The 23,776-nt window shown below is 40.0% G+C and overlaps 1 protein-coding gene across 1 annotated transcript in view; it reads left to right on the plus strand.

Annotated features, from left to right (window-relative positions):
- Positions 1-23,776, plus strand: part of CNTN6 (contactin 6) — a 195,104-nt gene that overhangs the window by 119,485 nt on the left and 51,843 nt on the right. The window contains exons 7-10 of the mRNA XM_087708896.1: positions 12,855-13,033; positions 14,126-14,262; positions 16,447-16,576; positions 17,438-17,588. Coding sequence (XP_087565022.1) covers positions 12,855-13,033; positions 14,126-14,262; positions 16,447-16,576; positions 17,438-17,588 — 597 coding nt within the window. The remainder of the gene's footprint in view (positions 1-12,854; positions 13,034-14,125; positions 14,263-16,446; positions 16,577-17,437; positions 17,589-23,776) is intronic.

Consider the following 23,776-nt stretch of genomic DNA (forward strand, 5'->3'; position numbering starts at 1 on the left):
AAATATTCTCTTCTATTCTGTAAAATTGATTTTTTTCCCCATTGGGTGGACTCAGTGTGACTCTAATTTACTAAACTTTGTAGTGTAATTGATAAGATTGCAAAAAGACAAATAAATCACAGAACAGCCAAGTGGTTATTACTATTTAACTAAAGGAAAGTTTTTACATAGACAAGACAGATTGGCAAGGAAAAGGGGAGAAATAAAGAAGGCTTTTATTGTGAAATATTGCAGAGGAAATAGTTATAAATATTTGGCCTGGAGAAAGAAAATAAGGGGCGGCTTCATTACCCAGGTTACAATCAACTTGAACTGATGTGTTGGCCGATGGGCCTTGTGAAATATGCCTCTATTTTAAAGCTTTTGTGCCAGTTTTTGCTTGCTCCCAAAGAATCACAAAAGGTGAAAAGAATTTATCTGAGATTAGAAAACAGGTAAATGATTTTTTCCCCCATGGAACAAATATGTCCCTTTGATTCACCCTTTCTCTTCTAAAATGAGCAGGATTGTCCTTTTTTTGCTTAAAAAAAAACACATTTGTGCAAACTAACAAGAACATCAATAACCTTTCAATCAATAATTCTGAAGAAGGGAATTATCTTTTGACATCAGATGTACAGGAGACATTTGCCCATAGCTAAAAACAAAATATCAATTTAACAGCCTGGGATGCTCTCGCAAATGCCATCCACGATCTCTATCAATCTACAACATGTCTATTCCAATTATGTCTTATCTTTGACCTGATCACAAAATATTTCACATTAAGCCCAAGATGATGAAAGTCTGAAGAAAAAGTTCCAATTAGAGCCATACGTCTTAACAAAGTATGGATACCACATTAGAACTGAAAAATAGCAACTGACAAGGAAGGCCATGGCTGCTCAGAATTCAGTGGCCGAGCACACATTTTGCATTAATAAGTCTCTGTTCCAATCGCTGTTATTTCCAGTGAAGGAGGATGGTGGGTTTTTTTCCCATTAGAAATGGGGATTTACTGGATAAATTTTTAATACCGTTGCCTGCAGTCATTGAATTGGCAAAGTTAAAAAAACAGGAAATTAGAGTATTTTCAACATTCTACAAACTCTCCATAGCCTATTATAAAGCAACCAGGAATACAGAGGAAAATTTCAGGAAGCAGTCTTTCCATACAAGAAAACCAGAGGTGGTATTCTGCCAGTTCACCCCGGCTCAGGTTAACCTGGTAGCAGTGGTGGGAGGCTCCACCCACCTGCCCCAATGTCATCATGGACACTCTGCGCAAGCACAGAAGGTTCTGTGCATGTGCAAAAACGCTGCATGCAAGCGCGCTCCCAGTTCCGAACCAGTTGTGAAGGTAAGAGAAAACCATTATTGAAGAAAACTTATCATGTGGCAGCAGTTAATTGTTACATAGTTTATGCAATGTAATTTGCCTTAAAAGTTAAAAAAATGCTGAAAAATATCTTTGCCTGAATCCTTAAAGAGCTGTTTCTTGTCAAAATAGATTCTACCCATAGAAGCATGTATTGTTGAATATTACGTTTTTATGTTTACATTTCTATCCATTTTTCCACTATGTCAAATTTATACAGATAATAGATAGACAACTCAACTGCCAATGTTTTTTGCATTTTTTAAAGGAAAGTACGGTATATTTTAGGCTTCTTTGTAAAATAACAATAATAATAATTTAAAAAAAAAACCTTGATTCCTCCTTTTTACTCCAGCATTTAAGTAGCTACTACTTTTGGCAATATAGTGTATCAAAAGATAATGCTAATATTACAATAGTTAAGGCAAAAATGTTTAGTGGCTCATCATAAATCATAACCAACCCTTAACAAATTAAAAAAGAGACTCATTATGGTATGTAATTAAAACCTTGGGCTGCACTGAAAAATGCATAGGCTGGTGAAAAACTCTGTCAAAAATAATGGCTTTTATCAGTGCTGGAAGGAACAGTAAGAGAGAACCACTGAACTTCAAACACACACACACACACACACACACACAGACAGACAAACACACAAACATTATATTGAATTTAGCTCTTTGCATCTTCTTCAGCCCAATAACACTAGCTCACACTTGGATGTAAAGTACACTCAGAAGACTGAGAATAATGTATCCTTAAGTATTGCAGATTAAAAAAAATGTATATAGCTTTTCATCTTTTAAATTATACTTTGCATCATCTCCAGAAATATATTGATACCTGCTGTATAGGTTTTTTTTAATTTAAAAAATGATATAACATTCTGGCATAAATGAAACTCTTTTAATCTCAACAGACATTTTCTCTCAGCAATAGGCATCCATCAGGCCTTTGAAGAACTTGGAAAAATTCAAGTAGCTTTCAAATGGAGAAAGGGATAGTGTTAATATTGCCCATCTTGCCTTCTTCCATATGATATAGTAAAAAAAAACTAGAACCAGTTGAAAGCCAAGGGACTTGTCAATCTTAAAATCAAAGGGGACACAGTGTCTGTCGCATGGCAGCATTTGGCTGGGGATCAAGTTTATTTGAAAGACCACCTCTCCTCCGTTATATCCAACTGTACACCAAGTCAGAAGACCATGTCATGTTACAAGTTGCATTGATTAGGATTTGTCATCTGGTGGGACCACAAAGAGGGCCTTCTTCTTGGTGCCCCTTTTTTATGGAACATGATTCCTCCTGAGGTACAATTGGCCCTCATCCTGCTGCTTTTCCAAAAGGACTTAAGAACATGGATTTTTTAGTGAGTCCAGGAACCACAAATGGTGATCAAGCCAATCAAGGGGCTGTTTTATTGCATTGTTGCTGCCATGGGAAATAGGATGGGTTTTTAAAATGAGTTTTAATATAAAGTGGATCTTTAACATTCAGACTCACCTATGTATGGAACAAAACATAGAACAATAGGATTGGAAGGAGAGTCTTGAAGTTGTTCTAGTCCAACCCCCTGCTCAAGCAGAAGGCTCTATACCATTCCAGTCAAGTGGCTATCCTGTCTTGAAAATCACCTAGTGATGGAACAACCACAACTTCCAGATGTAAGCCATTTCACTGATTAATTGTTCTCACTGTCAGGAAATTTCTCCCTAGTTGTAGGATGAACCTCTCTTTCATGATCTTCCACCTATTACATCTTGTCCTGTCCTCAAGTGCTTTGGAGAATAGGTCAAAGCTGTCTTTTCTATAAGCTGAAATACTGGAAAACTGCTATCATATCAGCCTTAGTCCTTTTCTTTGTTAAACTAGACCAGGGGTGTCAAACTCATGTCATCACATCATCGTAATGTGACGTATCAGGACTCCCCTCCTTTGCTAAACTGGAGGTCGGCATAACCAGCGCATGACACATATGACCCACAGGCCACAAGTTTGACATCCCTGAACTAAGCATACCTAGTTCCCTCAATTGTTCATTGCATGGTTTACAGCCTCTATATCCCTTATCATTTTTGTTGCTCTTAGCACTCTTTCTAGGTTCTCAGCATTTTTATATACATTTATATAAATTTGTTTAATCAAATAAATTGGTTTAATAAAGCTGTGGATTGAATACATGCTTTTGGGAATATCTTCCCATTAAATGAAACAAACGTTATCATCACAAAATATTTGTTTCTCAAATTGAAGTATTGATATGTTAATATTGCATGCCTTCCACAACATCATTTACAGCAATGGTAAAGCACAGGCCCAAAACTTCTTTTAATAGCCGTATGAATGTTTCCCATCTTTTAGGTATGGTCAAGCAGATTATTTTCATTTTCTGCAGTACAAGATCTTTCTATGTAATGATTATTAATATTATCCAATCTGGTGGCATAATAAATTAAAATGTGTATTGTTTATATTTTCTGATGTTAGCAAGAACTCTAGAACTATTTATCTCCTTGTTCATTCTGATATATTTTATTGTATAAAGTCCATTGATTAAGACCCATGATGGCAAACCTATGGCACGCATGCAACAGGTGGCATGTGTAGCCATATCCACCAACACGTGAGCCATCAGCTCCAGCACACATATGTGCACTGGCCATCTGATTTCCGGCCTTCCGGAGGGCTGGGAGAGGCTATTTTCGCCCATCCCAGGTTTCAAAAAAACCACCGGAGCTAGGGAGGGCGAAAGCACCTGCCCATGCATGGAGGTGTGTGTGTGCTGTGTGCATATACACATGGAGTAATGCAAGCATGTGCAGGTGTCATGAGCGCATGTGCAGGTGGGTGGGACACATTGCATTGTGGGTATGGGCATGTGCATGCACGCTATCGTGTGTGCACATACAATTTTGGCACACATTTACAATAAGGTTCGCCACCACTGATCTAGACATAACCAAAAAATGATAAAAAGCTATACGAATGTAAATACCAAGCATACCCAGCCTTTTTTCTTATCATTGTTGTGGTTTTGGCTTGCAATTTCTAATTTTCAGCTTTCAAATGTTTTGAGTTGCAATAAGCTGCTCAGATGGAATATTGTATCTATTCTATCAGTGCTATCAGTTGGAGGACAGTTTGCTTGTGTGGTCTTCTCCAAGCTAGTCTGTCTAACCTTTCTTGTTTCTTGCCTGGGGAAAGGATTAGTGTTAGCTTATCTTTAATGCAGCTCCAGTTCTGTAGGTCTCTGGTTCCTTCAGTGGGTCTCATTAAAGGCAGCAAAGTTTCTAGGCTCTCTCTCTCTCTTTTCATTCTTAAACAGATTTTCAATTAAAAAATGTTACATGAGAATGTGAGTGAATAATATCATTTGCTGCAAACTGGATCTAAGCAAGTACAGTCTGGGGTTGTGCTGTAATTTGGAGGCTGAAGGCTGCACCTGATCTTGGTATGTTAGGGGTAAGAAAAGGGATTAAAAACAGGTCCAAAGGAAAAATAATAATAATTTAGTTAATCACAGTTGATGCCATAACACCCCTGTATTTTGCAGTTTCAGTAACAACAGTCTGTACACCATGGTGTGGAATGCAGAAGTCATGCACTCCTGTTTTAGCTTAACTAGATATATAGACAGAATATAGAGATACATCACTCTCCTGCTATTGTTTCCCCACAAATGGAAGTAAGAATGGAAACTAAGTTAGACCATTCCCTTAATTTTAAACCCATATAAGCTAACCTCATGGAGAAAATCCATTATTATCATCACAACAACAGAATTGTATCACAGCGGCCAGTTATTTCGCCGGATTTGGCATTGATTACTAGTTGGGCCCCACCAAGGGGCTAGGACGTCGTAATGTATTTTTGTAATATTATTTTTTATTACTACTACTACTACTACTACTACTACTACTACTACTACTACTACTACTACTACTCTGTTGTGGCCCAGCAGGAGTCGTTGGAGCTGCCACCAGACTCCGACAGTGAGGGGCCCTATGAGTCGGCTCTGGAGGATGTGGAGGACCCTGGACAGGGTTCTGACTCTGAGCAGGGCGCAGAGAGGCTGGTTGGCCACCAGGAGGCACCTGAGCCTTGGACCAGTGGGGATGAGACAAGGGAGAGTGAGCCGGGCGCCAGTAGTGAGTTGTTCCTGTATGCACGGCACCGAAGAGTTAATAGGCGTCAGGAACAGTTGCGCAGTTACAGGAGGTAATTTTAGACGAGGGGGCAGACCTGGCATGTATTACTGAAACCTGGCTGGGCCCGGAGGGAGGAGTCCCCCTCGTAGAAATGTGCCCAGAAGGATTTCAGGTGCTTCATCAGCCGAGAGCTCAGAGAAGGGGTGGGGGTGTGGCTATTGTTATTCGGGAGTCTTTTGTTCCTTGTAGGATCCCTGCTCCGGAGCTTTTCGGGTGTGAGTCCCTGCTGCTGAAGTTGGACGTCAAGGGTCAAGTGGGCCTGCTGTTAACGTACCTGCCTCCCAACTGTGTTGCAGCAGCCCTCCCCTCGCTCCTCGAGTCGGTAGCCGAGCTGGCAGCTGAGTTCCCCAGGCTTATGGTCCTGGGGGACTTCAACTTGCCTACGCTCGGTGAACACTCTGATGGGGCGCAGGAGTTCATGGCTTCCATGACAGCCATGGGCTTGACCCAGATAATTCGGGGCCCTACCCACTCAGCGGGTCACACGCTCGACCTCGTATTTCTCTCGGAGCAGTGGAGTTGTGATCTTGGTCTGAGGGGTAATGAGATCATACCCCTGTCGTGGTCAGACCACTGCCTACTGAGGCTTGACTTCCGGAGACCAAACCCCCACTGTAGGGAGGAGGAACCGACCAAGTGGTTCCGCCCCAAGCGACTGATGGACCCCTTGAGGTTCCAGACGGAGCTTGGGGTTATTCCTGACACTCTCGCCCACAATCCGGTAGAAACTCTGGTTGCTGCCTGGCACTCGGCAGCATCGGAGTCCCTTGACCGGATTGCGCCACTACGGCCACTCCGAGGTGGTGGATCCCGGAGGCCTCCTTGGTTCACCGAGGAGCTCCGGGAGAGGAAACGCCGAAGGAGACGCCTAGAGCACCTGTGGAGGTCCGATAGATCCGAATCGAACCGAGCACTTTTAACAATCTGCACCAAGGAATACATCAGGGCACTTAGGGCAACAAAAAGAGCATACATTGCCTCCTTGGTTGCGTCCACCGAGTCCCGTCCAGCCGCCCTGTTTTAGGATAACCCGTTCCCTCTTAAACAAGAGGGATACGGGGGACCCCTTGCAGGGTAGGGCTGAAGACTATGCCCAGTTCTTGGCGGACAAAGTTGCTTGGTTTCGGTCGGATCTGGACACTACCCTTGCAGACCCAGCCGAGGCACGAGTGGACGACTTGGTAGACCAGCACTGGGTTGAGTTTCAGGACGTTACCCCCGGGGACGTGGACAAGGCCATGAGGGCTGTGAGTGCCTCCACCTGTGTACTGGACCCGTGTCCCTCCTGGCTGGTAGCTAACAGCAGGGAGGTGACACGGAGCTGGATCCAAGCGGTTATTACCGCCTCGCTTCGGGAGGGGCACTTCCCTGCCGCACTTAAAACGGCAGTGGTGAGACCCCTCCTGAAGAAACCATCTCTGGATCCAGCTGTACTTAACAACTATCGTCCAGTCTCCAACCTCCCCTTTATTGGGAAGGTTGTTGAGAAGGTGGTGGCCTACCAGCTTCAGCGGTCCTTGGAGGAAGCCGATTACCTGGACCCCTTCCAGTCTGGCTTCAGACCTGGTTACAGCACAGAAACCGCTTTGGTCGCATTGACCGATGATCTCTGGAGAGCCAGGGATGGAGGTCATCCCTCCATCTTGGTTCTTCTTGACCTCTCAGCGGCTTTCGATACCACCGACCATGGTATCCTTCTGCGACGACTGCAGGAGGTGGGGGTGGGAGGCACTGTTTTGCAGTGGTTCTCCTCCTACCTCTCGGACAGGTCGCAGTCGGTGTTGGTCGGGGGACAGAGATCGACCATGAGGCCCCTAACATATGGGGATACCATCAATATGCGGACGATACACAGCTGTATCTGTCCGCCCCGTGCCAACTCAATGAAGCGGTGGACGTGATGAACCAGGGTCTTGAGGCCGTTAGAGACTGGATGCGGGCTAACAAACTTGTACTCAACCCAGAAAAGACCGAGTGGCTGTTGTGTTTCCCTCCCAACAATTTGGCTAGCATTCCATCACTCAGGCTGGGGGGTCAAATTTTACACCCCTCAGACAGGGTTCGCAACTTGGGAGTCCTCCTGGATCCACAGCTGACCTTTGATCACCACCTGTCGGCTGTGACCAGGGGGGCATTCGCCCAGGTTCGCCTGGTGCGCCAGTTGCGACCCTACCTGAATCGGGAGGCTCTCACAACAGTCACTCGCGCCCTCGTGACCTCTAGGCTGGAATACTGCAACGTGCTCTACATGGGGCTGCCCTTGAAGAGCATCTGGCGACTTCAGCTAGTCCAGAATGCGGCCGCGCGAGTGATTGTGGGTGCACCTCGGTTCACCCACATAACACCTATCCTCCGCGAGCTGCACTGGCTACTTGTTGATCTCCGTGTGCGCTTCAAGGTGCTTCTTACCACCTATAAAGCCCTCCATGGTAGTGGATCTGGGTACTTGGGAGACCGCCTCCTGCCGATTACCTCCTCGAGACCGATTAGATCTCATAGATTAGGCCTCCTCCGAGTGCCATCTGCCAGCCAGTGCCGGCTGGCCACTACGCGGAGGAGAGCCTTTTCAGTGGTAGCTCTGACCCTCTGGAACGAGCTCCCCGTGGGGATCCGTACCCTCACCACCCTTCAGACCTTCCGCGCAGCCCTCAAGAACTGGCTATCCTGCCAGGCCTGGGGGTAGAGATTGATCTGCCCCCACCCGAATGTTGGATGAATGTTGTTTACTTTTTAATTATATGTAATGTTATATGTTATTGTCTGTATCCCCCTTCCTATGAGTTGTTAGCCGCCCTGAGTCCCCTCAGGGAAAAGGGCGGCCTATAAATAAACCCATTCAATTCAATTCAATTCAATTCAATTCACTCAGCTTGTGCTCATTAGGCTCCTCTCCAGACTATAAAAAGACTACTTGTGCACACGCCCCTTCTTGCAGAAGTCAATGCAGAAATGAATGTCGGAGAACATTGTTATGAGCTTGGCAGGCTGGATTGCTGCCAAGCCTTATCTGTGTTTATTACTGCCCAAGCTTGTCTGTGCCGGTTTGCTGCCAAGGACTTGTCTGTCTGTTAATTAAATGCAGTAACTTATCTTTGGCTTGGAGTGTGCTTTAGTGTGGAATGAGGGGGGTCAGAACACTACTCTATGTTCTATGATCATGAAAAGTCGAAAACAACCTGATGGAACTTTTTTTTCTTTTTACAACCCTTTCACCAGGGTGGCACTGGGGCAACTGAACAGAGCTCAGTGTTTACTGGCTGGATGTGCTTCCTGACACCTATGACGAGTTCACAGTAGATATTTTCTCTCTGCGCCCTGATAGAGAAACATCTGTCACTGCCTAGGATTGAACTCTCAACCTTCCAAGTGGAAGGTGAATATCTTTACTTCTAGGTCACCATCCCACTCCCAATGACACATAATCAATCAAAAAGCTAGTTGCCATCATCACATCTTACAGTAAAAATATATCCATAAGAATTATGCATTTTTTTAAAAAAAATATTTCTTTTCCCTGATCAGCATTTCCTTCCAATTAGTTCCTAGTATTCTGAGAGAGAAATTTAAATCCTCTCTTTGTTGATTGCCTTCTTGCCTTGCATCATACTATATATAAATATATAAATACATACTATAAATATATACTATATATTTTCATCGTGTTTCCTCATTTTTGAATTTCATCGTGTTTCAATCATTTTTTCTCAGCTGAAGAGTTCCAAACTTTCTAATTTGTTTCTCACTCTTGAGCCGCTGTTCTTTTTGTTGTCCTCTTCTGCCCTTTTTCCAGATCTATTTTATCCTTTTTAAGCATATCAATCAACATTCTAGTAAATACTTTGGTTACCAATACACCCCAAAAAAATGTATGAGGGCATGTCAGGGTTAGTCCTTTGATTCATAACCCATTTCCTAATGATTACTAGATAGAAATTCTTCAATATCTGTTACACAAAAAAGCAATTAGATTTAGCTAATTTTCAGTTATATTCATCAATCTATCAACCAATTCCAAATTATATATATTGCTATCTATATCAATCATTATTCAGCTATATCTATTACAAATTGAAGTAATCCGATCTAGATATTTTAGCTAAACATCCATAATATTCAATTATATCATATATCATAACATTTTCCCAGTATTAATTAACATTTGATTGTATGGATTCTATTTAGTTTTTTAATAGTGCTAATTATTATAGTTAATACTCTTTTAGATTACACTAGATAGAAATTCTTTATATCTGCTGCACATTCAGTATGACCTTTCCTTGGTTAGTTATAAACAGTCCATGCTGTGATTGTATATATCTGAAATTAGAGGGTGGGGTGGGTTTTCCTCCAAATTCCGTAACCTTTCATTTGTTTAAATTAAATAATTTTTGCAATTTGCTTGACCATGTAAGAGCCGAGGTAGTGCAGTGGTTAGAGTTCAGCACTGCAGGCTACTTCAGCTGACTGCAGTTCAACAGTTCGGATGTTCAAATCTCACCGGCTCAAGGTTGACTCAGCCTTCCATCCTTCCGAGGTGGGTAAAATGAGGACCCGGATTGTTGGGGGCAATATGCTGACTCTGTAAACCGCTTAGAGAGGGCTGAAAGCCTTATGAAGCAGTATATAAGTCTAACTGCTATTGCTATAAGCTAGCTTAAATAAATCTTTCTTAAGCACTTCACAATCATTTTCGGTTTTCATCATCCTGAATAGTTTGCTATTATCTGCAGAATTGGCCAGCTTACTCCTAAATTAAAACAATCAATGAACACGTTTAAAAGACCAGTTCCAATATAGAATATTGAGGGTCTCTATTTCTTTCTTTTTGTTGTTTATTTCCCCTTTGTTTTAGACTTTAGCAATTCATAATGAGACAGTTCTTCTTATGCCACAAATACTAACTTTACTGAAGAACCTTTGATAGGAAACTTTATTAAGGCTCTTAAAGTACAAATTCAAGAGGCCCATTTCTATACTTAAAATAATTGCACAAATCAAGCACCCAATGTATTTTATAAACATCTAAAATAATTTATTTCCAATTGTTATATTAAAAACTACAGTTGGAAAATTGTGTTGTAGCAGTGCTATTTTTGGCTAATTAGTCTCATTCAGAAGTTTTAATGAAAGATAAACATGCAGCTGGGAATATAATGCAGTTGAGGTTTATGGATTTCATTTCAAGCTTTGCAAATCACTGGCAATTCAATAACAGTAGATGCAACACATGTTTAAAAACCTCCAAAAGAAGCACAAAAAAAAAGCTAGTTTGGTTACAGTGGTGAAGGTGCTGGCCTAAGAAACTATGAAGCTGTGAATTCTAGTCCTTCCTTAGCCACAAACGCCAGCTGGGTGACTTTGGACTAGTCATTCTTTCTCAGCCCAACTTACCTTACAGGACTGCTGTAGGGAAGAAGAGAAAGATGCAACACAACACAACACAATACGAGAATGAGATAACTGGGTGTGATTTATGGCAGTGGAATAGTGGAATAGTGAGGGTGGAGGACCAAAAGGTAAAAGAGAGGATAGACAGTTTTATTATTGCCATGATATAGGAAGAAATAGATTTATTAAATTCATCTCACTATCCAGAGTGATTCTGGGTGGTTTACAATATCCAATGGTGAGAAGCTGAGAACTGGCTACCCAGATGGAGACTGGAAGCCAGAGTCAAGACTTGTCCTGGCCTCCAGTCCTTAGGCAATATCCCTAAAGTCATGCCTTCATATTCTTTATGGTCCTGGGCTGTTACTGAATGGCAAAATGTTATGGAATTAGACAATGATTTAATTGTGGATAAGGCAACTAACCTGGCATGTAAAACTGAGGCCTGGGTGGATCTGAAAAAAAAGTTTCACTTCTTGGAGATATGCCTACCTGAGTTTTAGATTTCACACAAGCCATAAGCCCAAAGTAGAGGGGTGGGGAGGCCCTTTTCATTTATAGGAACAATGATTTTCAGAGGCTGTGAGTTTCCGACAACTGGATACGAGAGCATCTGGTTTAAGAGGAGCTCTAGGAAGCAGTTGGGCTTCTTCCTGCTATACTGTACTTCCTTTTATTCATTATGGCATTCCTTCCTGAGCTGCTAAATTCCATCACCCAGATTGGCAGTTGTATCTTTTAGTTTTGAGGAGATTTCAACTTGCCCCAGATGGTATGGGAGAATTCATGACACCCATGGTAACTGTAAGCCAAACCCAAGTTCCTGAGAATTGCATGTACACTAGAGGTCACACATCGGACGTGCAAAATGATCTAATGGGAAGATATCATCATCTTTACTCATCCAATTTTGACGTTCCAGGTTTGCGGGAGACACATGAGAGGGGATGAAGTGGGTGAAGGGAGGAAGACTGTCCTGTGAATAAATACTTGGATTTCCATCTGCCTTATTGCATTCTTATTATTATTGTTATTATTATTGACTGTATTTGCTGTCTATCTCACTATGGAGCTACTCTAGGCAGAAACTGGGTTCCAAATATTATTTTACATCAAGAAGTTTGTTCTTGTTATAATCTAATAAAGACAGAAAAAGTCTAGCCCCTATGGATGCCACAATCCACACAATCCACAGTCCAGTATCAGTTTGCAAATCCGATACACAAACTGGATCAAAAGATTATGTTCAATAGTGCACATGCATTTCCCCCTAGATTGTCTTTCCAGTGTCTATAAAAATACAGCATCAAAATTAAGTATGTAAATCAAGTCATAATAATATCATCTCTTTTGCTAATACCTCTGCTGCTATAAATAAGGAAGATGTGGCTAAACCAGTAGCATTTTCCTTCTATTTTGAATAGCAACAAGGTCAAAGATGGATCATCTTCCTCAAAATAAGTACAGCAGGCTTCTACAGTCACTAGAATTTCTTCAAGAAAGTCTAGAATCATTCCTCCTCAAGATATTCATCATTTATTTGTTATCTCTAATATTTATTAAAACCAATCAATAAGTCAATTTTCATTCAAAATAATTTCTATAATACTTAACTATTAGAGGTGGGTTGCTCCCGGTTTGTCCCGGATTGGGTGAACCAGTAGTAGTGGTGGCGGGAGGCTCCACCCAACCTCCATGACACTTATGTGCATGCGCAGAAGCATCATGCACACACTTGAACACAAATGGAAGAGCGCCCAACCTGGTAATAAATAAATTGCCAATCTACCACTGTTAACTATTGATAATATTGTACTGTTCAAGAGAACACAATTTCGCATTAACAATTTTGCTTTAAATGTGTCTGCTCCTGCATTTTCTATTATCTCGAATTCATTTAGTCCTGTTCCCAGCATCACTTGGAAGAGATCTGATGGTATACCATTAGCCAGAAAAATCAGCACATCAAAAGGAATGCTTGAGATCCCAGATTTTCAGCAGGAAGATGAAGGTTTTTATGAATGTATTGCAAAAAATGCACAAGGAAGCAATATTGCACAAGGCCAACTGTTTACATATGGTGAGCAAACCAATTTAGTTAAAAGCACAATGCTAGTTATGTTTGGGGAAAAATATTTAAATATTTATTTCACACCGGATATTATCAAGAGTGAAAGGCTTCAGCTCAGGGGTGAAATCAATTTACCTTTGCTACCAGTTTGCAAAGGTGAGCGTGCATACACAGTGTGTTAAAAATAGGACCTGATGACACCTAGGCAGGTAGGTGGAGCCAGCTACCAAGCACACCTACAAAGGTAAGTAGAACAGGGGGGGGAAATCCGCTGTTCCACGCCATTTAGATTAGCTAGAGAGCAGGAAATCTGACAATTCTAGCTAATATAAATCACTTGTCACAGCTGATCGTTGGAAATACCAGTTTGCCTGAACCAGTAGCATTTTTTTTACTGCCAGTTCAAGTGAACTGGTATCATTTTTACTACTGGGAACCAGTCCAAACCAGTAACATTTCACCCATATTTCAGCTCATTAAAATGATTGGAAAATTGAAACTTAAAATCCATTTTAGACTGTCTATCTTTGAAGATTAGGAAAAAAAAGGGTTAATATAAAAAGGTAACAATCACTTTAAAGAACTCAGATATTTGACTATTTGAATCTACTTCCCTGGACAAGTATAATGTATAATGTCTGGATTCTCATTTCTCTCTAACTCATATTTTGTTTAATAATGACTTACTGAAACAATGGATGAATTCATGCAACACACTAAACCAAAAGGAAAATATGTTTTGATCGTCATAATGTTTGAAAACTTGCAATATTTTAGTGGTCAGTAGTTCAGATTAGAATGATTAGATCAAAGCCTGAATGATGGATGTATCAGATGCAGTAGATTGAGAAAAGGACAGAAATCTTATCAGAGTCACAGAAAGAAAAATCTATTTTTATGTTCAAATTGTGGAGTTGCATATACAAATAGCCTCCTTAAAATGTATGTGGCTGGCTGGTTTTATGTGTGTGTGTGTGTGTGTATTGTGTGTGTGTGTATTGTGTGTATGTTAAAGTCAGTTTATGTTTATGATTGATTACACTTCCAAAACCATAGGATAACTTACACTAAAACAGTTACAATATTTTTTTATTGTTACAGCTGTTCCAGAATGGAACCAAAACATTGAGAATACACAACTTTCTCTTTATGAAACTTTAGTTTGGGAATGTGAAGCAACTGGCAAACCAAAACCTTCTTATAATTGGTTTAAAAATGGTAAACCACTTCCATCAGAGGTAAGATTTGAATTAGATTTGGATTCATTTGAAAATCAGTATTTGATTTTAGATACTTTTATCTTATAAGTCATAACTACAGCTATAGTGCTAAATAAGATGCATCACCAACTATTTGTTTGTTCAAATAAATATGTTAATTCTACCAAAAGCTCAGCCCTTATTTTAGTGCTCTTAAAAAATTCCCTTGCTACAATAAGTTAAGAGATCCTGGTTTCTTTTGAGTGGAGCACTAAATAGGAAAAAAAGATCAGGATTTGTTTTTTTTAAAATTAAGCCATCAGCCCATCTTTCGATAATAATTTTTCTAAAATAGTTATGTACCATATGAAAAAGTAAGGATCATGTAATACATGATTGTAATACAACTAAGAAAATTACTCCAAAGTGTCTTCATAATGGTATGAATTTCTGCACGAAGGAGACCTTTAATCTACATTGTCCTACAGAGACTTCTAAGTGTTGTTCAGAATTCCTGAAAACATGGAATTCTGGGTTGTATGGAAGCATCACACATATTCCACCCCCTGTATAGATTTCTGGATAAATAATTATGTTTGATACATTAGACAGACAGACAGACAGACAGGTCGATATGTCCATTATGCAATGTCCAATTCATATTTTGAAGCCAAAAATTAAATATATGAAGAGAAACATACTTTTTAAATTTATGCAAATTAATTTCCTTGGGTGATCCCAGGTTTTAGCATTATATGGATATATGATCAAACTCTCACCATCTTTTCCTGGAGCTTAAAGATAAATGATCAGTAACATAATAAAATATTTATTGTAGATTTATTCTGTATCTGCTTTTGCTAGTTCAGATATCCTGAACTTGTTTTGTTCATGTGCTAATTGCTTTAATATTGTGCGTATTTATTCACTAAACTGGTTTTTTTTAAGCTCAAAAGAAAGATTGGGAGGTTGAATTTCACATGATAAGAAATAACAGAATTAAATATACTGATATGTCAATATGTGTGAGAGAAAGGGATTTATTCTAAGGATGTTGTAAGCTTGGAGGTAGAATAAAGCACTGAGAAGATATTTAGTAAATAGCCTATTCTCTAACACTAAAAACTACTGAAGAGATGTTAATTGATTTTTCTATAGTAGCCATGCAACCAGAGGGTGAATTCCCATCAAAATGATAAGCTAAGCAAAATTGGAATGGGTCATTTCTAAGGGGATAATTCTATAAAGGACATCCAGAGTGCCAGCTAAATTATTTTTAAAAGGGCCTTGATGATACTATTATCTTCACAAAGAATATGACAACTGAATGCAATTGACTTTGTTTAAAATAATTATACGTTTACTTGTAAAGCATGGACCCAGAATTAGGGACCATATAATGATCATTAAGAGAACTTGGACATGAAATCTAGACTTATTCACTGAATGGAAAAGTATGGGTGAACATTATTTATTTATCAAATTTTTACAGCTGGTCATCTCACAAGAAAAATGATTCTGGGTGGCATATGACACATGTATAAAACAATTAAATATAACAATATAAGAAGCAAACAAAATAGGAGAGAATCATATTAACCACCACAAGGGAGCCAACACAAAATCGTCCTGGTTCTCTAGGACCCCCCCCCCCCAGTGTGATTACATAGTCAGGTTTTAGAAATTTATGGAATATTGAGAGAGATGGAGCTACTCTCACTTTTGGGAGAAGATTTCATAATGTGGGAACCACAACAGAAGGTCCACCTTCTGGGAAATGTCAAATGCAATCCCCTGCAGATGGGATCCACCGTGTGCCTGCTCTGCAAGAGTTGATGGATAGATAGGTGTAATTGGAAGTGGTCCCTTCAATTAAAGGTCAAAAACAATACCAGGCAAATTAGCAAGCAATGCTAATTAAATGTCAAAAACAATACCAGGCAAATTAGCAAGCAATGTAATTCATGGAGGAAAGGTGTAGTGTTTAGGGGCACACAAGAAGATGGAAAATTTATAATGCTTCCTTCCCATTCAAACAGAGACCACTTTTAACATGTATTTTATTCAATCATTCAATCATTTATATGGTTGCCCATCTTACAGACAAACTCTGGGCAGTTAACAACAATCCACAAAATTTATACCATAAATGTTCTGTCAACAACAATGTGGGCATTGTTTGCTTATGTACGTTCTTATTTGCATGGCTTTTTATTTTTGTAGGAAAGAATTCAAATTGAAAATGGCACTCTTACTATAAGTGTGCTGAACATGTCAGATTCTGGTCTCTATCAGTGTGTTGCAGAAAACAAATATGATTCCATTTATTCCAATGCTGAGCTAAGAGTCATGGGTAAGTTTAAGGCTGAAAAGGATAAAAAGGACAACAGAGATTTAAACAAGTAACATTTCTTAAAAGTTGATTAGAAAGACAGTCTTAAAGAAGTTAATGCATGCATGTTGTAATGAAAAAAGAAGGTATTATGTAGTGCTCAGGGGTGGGTTCCGGCAGCCAGTACTGCTGGTTTGCCTGTGGATGCGCAGCGTGCACATGCACTTAATGTGCGCTGCATGTGCATGCGCAGTACAATAAAAAAAAATTGTGCATGCTCAGAAGACAAAAACAAGATGGGGCGCCTATGGCACTGCCAGCAGAACCAATTCGGGGGCGTGGCAGGTCTGGGTCGCTGCCGGTTCCAGCGACCCAGCCACCAAGCCACTACCGGCTTGGCAAAACCGGTCGGAACTGGTAGGAACCCATAGGTGGTAGTGCTCTATTCAAAAATAACAATAACTGAATTTAGTGGGTCTTGCTACCAGTTAACGTGTGTAGGATTGCAGCCCCATTCATTTCTAAGAAATGTCAAAGTATGTTTTAGAGCACATATGCTTTGAGGATCCAGGACTGTAACTTAACTGGGTATTTTGTGAGGAAAACATACCCTATATGCTGTAAATTAGAGGAGTATACATGCTAATCCAAATTATTGATTTAATGTTGTTAATGTGGTTTGGTTTAGGTTGGTTTATTATATTTATATTTATATAATATGGATACTTTTCATATATTTTATAAGTTCCTTTTATTAAATCATGGAGAGCCCCTAAAGACCACCCCCAGCACTTTTGATGAGATCATATATGACTGGAGGCTTCAGGTTTTGTTCCACATCCCAAAATCCTTTTGACTGATTGATTGATTACTTATTTATAGCTTCAGCTCCTGATTTTTCTAAATATCCCATGAAAAAAACATCAGTCGTCCATGAGGGAGGTGAAGTAACTATTGGATGCAAACCCAATGCCTCTCCCAAGGCTGTTATTAATTGGGAAAAAGGCACTGAACCTCTACAGCAAGGTAAAAGGTATGCCTATATATAGGTATGCCTCTATATTTTACTTTTTATGTGAGTAGTATTGCAAACTTTGCATGTCAAATATTAACAGGGCCCAAATATAAAGATACTGTTCCTGACGTGATATTTCAAAACTCTTTTGTCTTTAAACAGAGAATCTACTGCACGTATCTGATCATAAATTGCTTTTTAGGTTCTACTGAAAATTCAAACGTAGGGCCATTGTTGTTTATAATCAAACCATCCTGAATTGTACTTAGGGTCATGGAACTCATTTGGCAACCATGGGAAACAAAAAGAAGGAGGTTTTGGAAGATTCAAAACAGGCCTCATAGCATCATAATGGGTCAATTATGCTTAGTGTCTTCAGGGGCTTAATAAAAAAGGCAGCGTCTCTTGCTCTTTACATCAGTCTATGTTTCTCTCGCACCGCCTGTTCCTCTAAGCCCGTAATGGCAAAACTACAGCACATGTGGATGGCACATGTGGATGGCACATGTGGATGGCATGTGGAGCCTTCTCTGCAGGCATGTGAGCCCTCACCCCAGCTCAGCTCCACTGCGCATGCGCACACACCACCAGCTGATTTTGGGGTCTTTGCCATGCATGCATGAGGGGTGGGGTGCCTGCAGGAGACATGCATGCATACACGGGGGTGGGGTGGGTCGCACATGCATGCATGGTGTGTGTGTGTGTTGCGTGTGCATTGCATTATGGGTATGGGCATGCGCACAGACTTTCGGCACACAAGGACAAAAAGATGAGTCATCACTGCTCTAAACAAAGGAGAGCTTTATTTGTTGTTTATCTGCCTGTTCTGTACTTGGGAAAAATTTCACTTTGTTCTCCACATGCCACTTTATTTGTTCAGTCTGGACTGAAAGGCAACAAACTCACCAAGGATATCAAGGTGACAAATATTCTGAAGGTATTTATGACTAATCCAAGATCATGGATCTAAATTAAATCCAGTGGAATTTAAATCAATAGAAATAAAAGGTGCCTCTAATTGCAGCCTTAGCGTGCCTTTAACTAATTCACCAATAGTACCCATTTGCTTCACACTCCCCAGGAACAAATGCTAATTCCACACTTGCTTCATAATGGTATAATTATTACATTCAATTACTTCACTTCAGTGAGAGCTGTAAAACAGAAGAATGAGGAGAGGGCCCATGAATAATTTGAGTGCAGAAGTCCCAAATAAGGAAGAATAAATTTTAAGTGCAGGGCTAGGATACTGAATAGATGTTTAACTGACACATATTGTTCCTGTTTAAACCATCTGTGTGAAGCAAAGTATTTTGCTGTGTTTTTGTTGTTGTTTTGTTTTGCTTTTCCACCAACCTTTGGTATTAGGCATACCATTTTGAGGAGACAAGAAAATGATGCCAATCACTGCTATATATTGAGCTGCAAAGTATTCAATCCTGTTCTGGTGGAAATAGGGGATTGATATGGTGGCTAAGTGACTAAGATGCTGAGCTTGTCGTACAGAAAAGTCGGCAGTTTGGCAATTCGAATTCCTAGTGCCACATAACAGAGTGAGCTCCCATTACTTCTCCCAGCTTCTGCCAACCTAACAGTTCGAAAGCATGTAAAAATGCAAGTAGAAAAATAGGGACCACCTTTGGTGGGAAGGTAACAGTGTTGCGTGCGCCTTTGGCATTTAGTCATGCCGGCCACATGACAATGGATACATCTTTGGACAGTGCTGGCTCTTTGGCTTTGAAACGGAGATGAGCACCACCCCCTATATTCAGGAACGACTAGCACATATGTGCAAGAGGAACCTTTACCTTTTTACTTTAAATTTGAAATAAACATTCAGCTTGGGTTCTTTAAGAAATACCCATCTCATTTATTAACCTAAGAAGATGCCTGATTGACAGGCCCACCAAGCTGGGATTTAGTATCATGAAAAAGGTGAGAGAATAAACAAATGCTGATGCATAACAACAAATGATTAATTGGCCTTGGAGAAAATGAAACCTGAATGTAAATGTATTGATGTAAAACTCATGAGAAAACAGAGCTGAATTTTGAGTCCTCTGTGGATAGTGCTATCCAGTGCTTTTTTTGCCATTGTATTTTATACTGTTGCAGTACAAAATCTGAATATGAAATATTGATGACTGTAAAGTTAAAATTGCAAATGTGATCACAATAACAGAAAGGCTTAGTATATTTTGTAGACTTTATAAACTAAAAGATGTTTATAGAATCAAAGGTTGTTGAATACATGATAAACATTTAATGTCCTCATTTCCATTTTGTTGGCTTTTCCCTTTTTTAAAAAAAAATTATAGCTTGAAAACTGGGATTTTTTAAAAAGTACAATTGTTTTTATTAATTCATTTTTAAACAGTCATACATAAAATAAAAATGAACAATTTGCCAAATGCAACAATAAAAATAAAAGTACCATAGAAGTAAACACATCTAAGAATCTATAATTACAACTATATTCCAAGTTTGCCTGATTGTAAGTCATTAAAGGGAGAAACTAACGTTTTAGCCTTCACCAAGAATTTTCTCCAAAGGGAGAGATAAAGTGACATTTTCTGAGTAGTAGAAAGTATAGTATCCTCAAGCAATGCTAAACCACATGTCAATGAATTCCAATATGTTCCTTGTAGAACTACAGTATTTTTCCATCTTCTGGGGATTATTCTTTTTGCTGTTGTTAGAGCATGGTTGATCTGTTCCACATCACTTTCTTCCATTATAGAATACATTATGCTTTTAGTTTTGAGATAGAAGAAATGGTGGAAAAATATGGGTGAATATAAAACTGGATTTTCTAAAGTGCTAGTTTTTCTGCATTCATAGGTACTTTAAAACACATTGAACCCATTTTAAAATCCATGCATACATTTTTGAACTGATATTTTTAAAATGTTAAGTTAAATTCACTTTATTATGGAAACATCCTTTCTAATATTGACATTTCTTTGTTCACTCTTTCTCTTTTGATCCTTTTAGTCTAGTAGCACATATATTTGTAGCAGCTCCTATAGCTAGATCTCCTTACTCTATTCTCAGCAGAAAATTCTTTTCCAATTCTAGATTTTTCAAGAATTGATTGACTTTAGGCTTATGATCATGGCCATTTGTGTTACATGACACAAGATTCAAGGACAAGACAAAATTAATGCAAACCAGTATCTTTTGTTGATGACATGCTGATATTAACTAATACAGTATAACTTTCTAGTAGACCAATCGGATTTATTTTTCATCTAACTATAATTAATCTCTGCAGCTGTATTTCTAATTAAAGACTGAAATGACAGAAATCAAAGCCATAGATTTCCCTTCATGCTTCAAGTCATCACATATTGCATCATGCACTGAGATATATGCACAATTTTAGACTATTCAGCAGAATCATTTTCTGTTTCTAACTGCTTCTCTGGCCATCTGAAAATTAACACTATGTTGTACTAGTAGGCACTATGCTGTAGTTCTATACTTCTCAAGATTGTAAACACAATTTAAAATTATGGTTTACCCAGTAAGCAAAAGAGCAACTGTAGGTACAAATTAATGTAAACAACATAATGTGAATTAATAATTGGAACTATTGTTCCAAATTACTATTCATTGGTTAGCTTTGCATCCCATCTTTCCTTAAGGAGCTCAGGATGACATACATAGCACAACTCCGGGAAACACCCAACTCCAGGAGCAGTGGTGGGCTTCAAAAATTGTTCGAACCTACTCTGTGGGTGTGGCCTCCTTTGTGGGAGTGGCTTGCTGCCCATGTGACAGGATGGGAGTGGCTTGCCGCCCATGTGACCGGATATGAAGATGCCAATGACACTTGTCAGAACCACCTTAAATTACCTCACACACAGCACTGGCATGCATAAGAATATGATGTAAACTTGTTTTTTTAAAGGCATCTTTGGTTTGTGTTAAAACAACTTCAACACACACAATGTTCTGATTGCACCACAAACGCAGTAGTCATCCTTACCTTTCACAGAGGCACTGAGCTTTATAAATATGAGCATGATAGTGTAGAATAATCATATCCAAGGACCAGTGGTGGGTTTCAAAAATTTTTGGAACCTCTTCTGTAGGTGTGGCCTGCTTTCTGGGTCCACTAGTGGAACCTCTTCTAACCGGTTCGGTAGATTTGACGAACCAGTTCTACCGAATAGGTGCGAACTGGTAGGAACCCACCTCTGTCCAGGAGGCAAGCTATTTATTGCTCTCACTTCCAGAAAATTTTTCCCTCAGGTGCCTTGGAGAATACGTAAATCTCCTCTTCTCTGTGACAGCCCCTCAAGTGCTAGAAGACAGTCATCACGATCTCTCTAATCCTTCTCTTCAACAGGCTAAATCAGGGGTGTCAAACTCGCGTCATCACTGCACCATCATGTGACATATTGGGACTTTTTTCCCCTTTCTTAAACTGGGTGTGGGCGTGGCCAATGCGTGGTGCATACGACCCACAGGCTGGGAGTTTAACAGCCCTGGGCTAGACATACCTAGCTCCCTCAACCATTCATCATATGATTTAGCCCTCAGATCCTTTATCAACTTTGATACTGAAACACTTTCTAAAATCTCAGCATTTTTTGTATTGTGATGACAAGAACTGTGTACAGTATTAGAAGTGTGGCCTCACTAGTGCATTATAAAGCAACATTATCACTTTTTGTGACATTGATATTATTCCTATGTCCAGAACTGCATTGGTTTGGGGGCTGCTGCAGCACATTGCTGGCTCATATTCAGGTGGTGGTCCACTAGGACATCTAGATCTCTCTCACAGTTACTACCATTGAGCCAGATACTGCCTATTTTGTATCTATGCATTTGAGTTTTCCTGTCTAAATGCAGTATCTTACTTTTTCACTACTGAAATGCATCTTGTTGGATAAAGTCCAATACTCAAGTCGTTCAAGATTCTTCTGAATCTTCAATGTGAACTAGATAACTAGAAATTTATAGAATAGTCCAAGAGTAATTTCTTGGTAATTTCTTACCAAGCTTCTCTGTCAAGGTTCCAACTACCGAACACAAGCAAATCAAACTCTGAGTCCGGAATCTTTCTCAAAGGACTTATTTATTGGGTACATTATATCAGCATGGTCAAATGTAAAACCATCTCTAAATCTTTCCCACAGTTTCAGTATGATTAAAATAGGAAATAACTCCATCCACAATTGTCACAGGTCCCATTCACCAATTAGGTTAATTGCCAGGTCCTCCAGATACTTCTCCCTGATTTTATCCATCACCTGTGGAAATGACCTTGGTTCTCACAAAAGCTCTGTGTTGTGTCTAGCAGTGCATTCCATCCTCCTCCCACCGTCCCCACACTGTGTGGCAACTGAGGAACAGGAAAATGGCCCCTGCTAGATTTGCTTTGAAGTTGACACTCTCTTTATACACTCCCAGCACTTCTTACATATAAAGTTGCTCCATTACATTTAATAACATTCTTGATCCAACAAGAGAGTTTTCTATTTATTTTTCTTCTGTTATACGTATATCTACTATAGCAGGACAATCCCCAACCCCTGGGCCATGGCCCACTACCAGGCCATGAGCTGTTTAAAACTGGACTGCCTGAAGCAGTGGGCAAGCACATGCACACATCACCCTTGTGCAACCAGTGTGCAACCACGTGCAAGTGTGCTCCATTTGTGTGAGTGGCATTCAAGCATGCCCACCACTCACAAATGGAACTACACCAGTGGTGGGATTCAAATTTTTTTGCTACCAGGTCTGTGGGCTTGGCTTGGTTGGCATGGCATGGCTTGGTAGACATTACTTGGTGGGCATGGGAGGGAAGGATACTGTAAAATCTCCATTCCCACCCCACTCCAGGGGAAGGTTATTGCAAAATCCCCATTTTCTTCTGATCAGCTGGGACTCAGGAGGCAGAGCATCAATGGGGGCGGGGCCAGTCAGAGGTGGTATTTACCGGTTCTCCAAACTACTCAAGATTTCTGCTACCGGTTCTCCAGAACTGGTCAGAACCTGCTGAATGCCACCTCTGAACTGCACACAAGTGCACACTTGACTGCCACTTGTGCAGATTCATCCCCTCCTATCTCCTGCCAATCCATAAAGAGGGAAAGATTGAGGAACTCTTTACTATAGGACATACATAGACATGAACAAAAAGTAAAGATGGATTAGGAATAATTTATCATAGACCGAAGGTCATAAACATT

Source organism: Thamnophis sirtalis, unplaced genomic scaffold (genome assembly GCF_051295495.1).
Source record: "Thamnophis sirtalis isolate CommonGarterSnake01/CBP01778 unplaced genomic scaffold, rThaSir2_p1.2 scaffold_3, whole genome shotgun sequence".
In the NCBI taxonomy this organism is placed as follows: domain Eukaryota; kingdom Metazoa; phylum Chordata; class Lepidosauria; order Squamata; family Natricidae; genus Thamnophis; species Thamnophis sirtalis.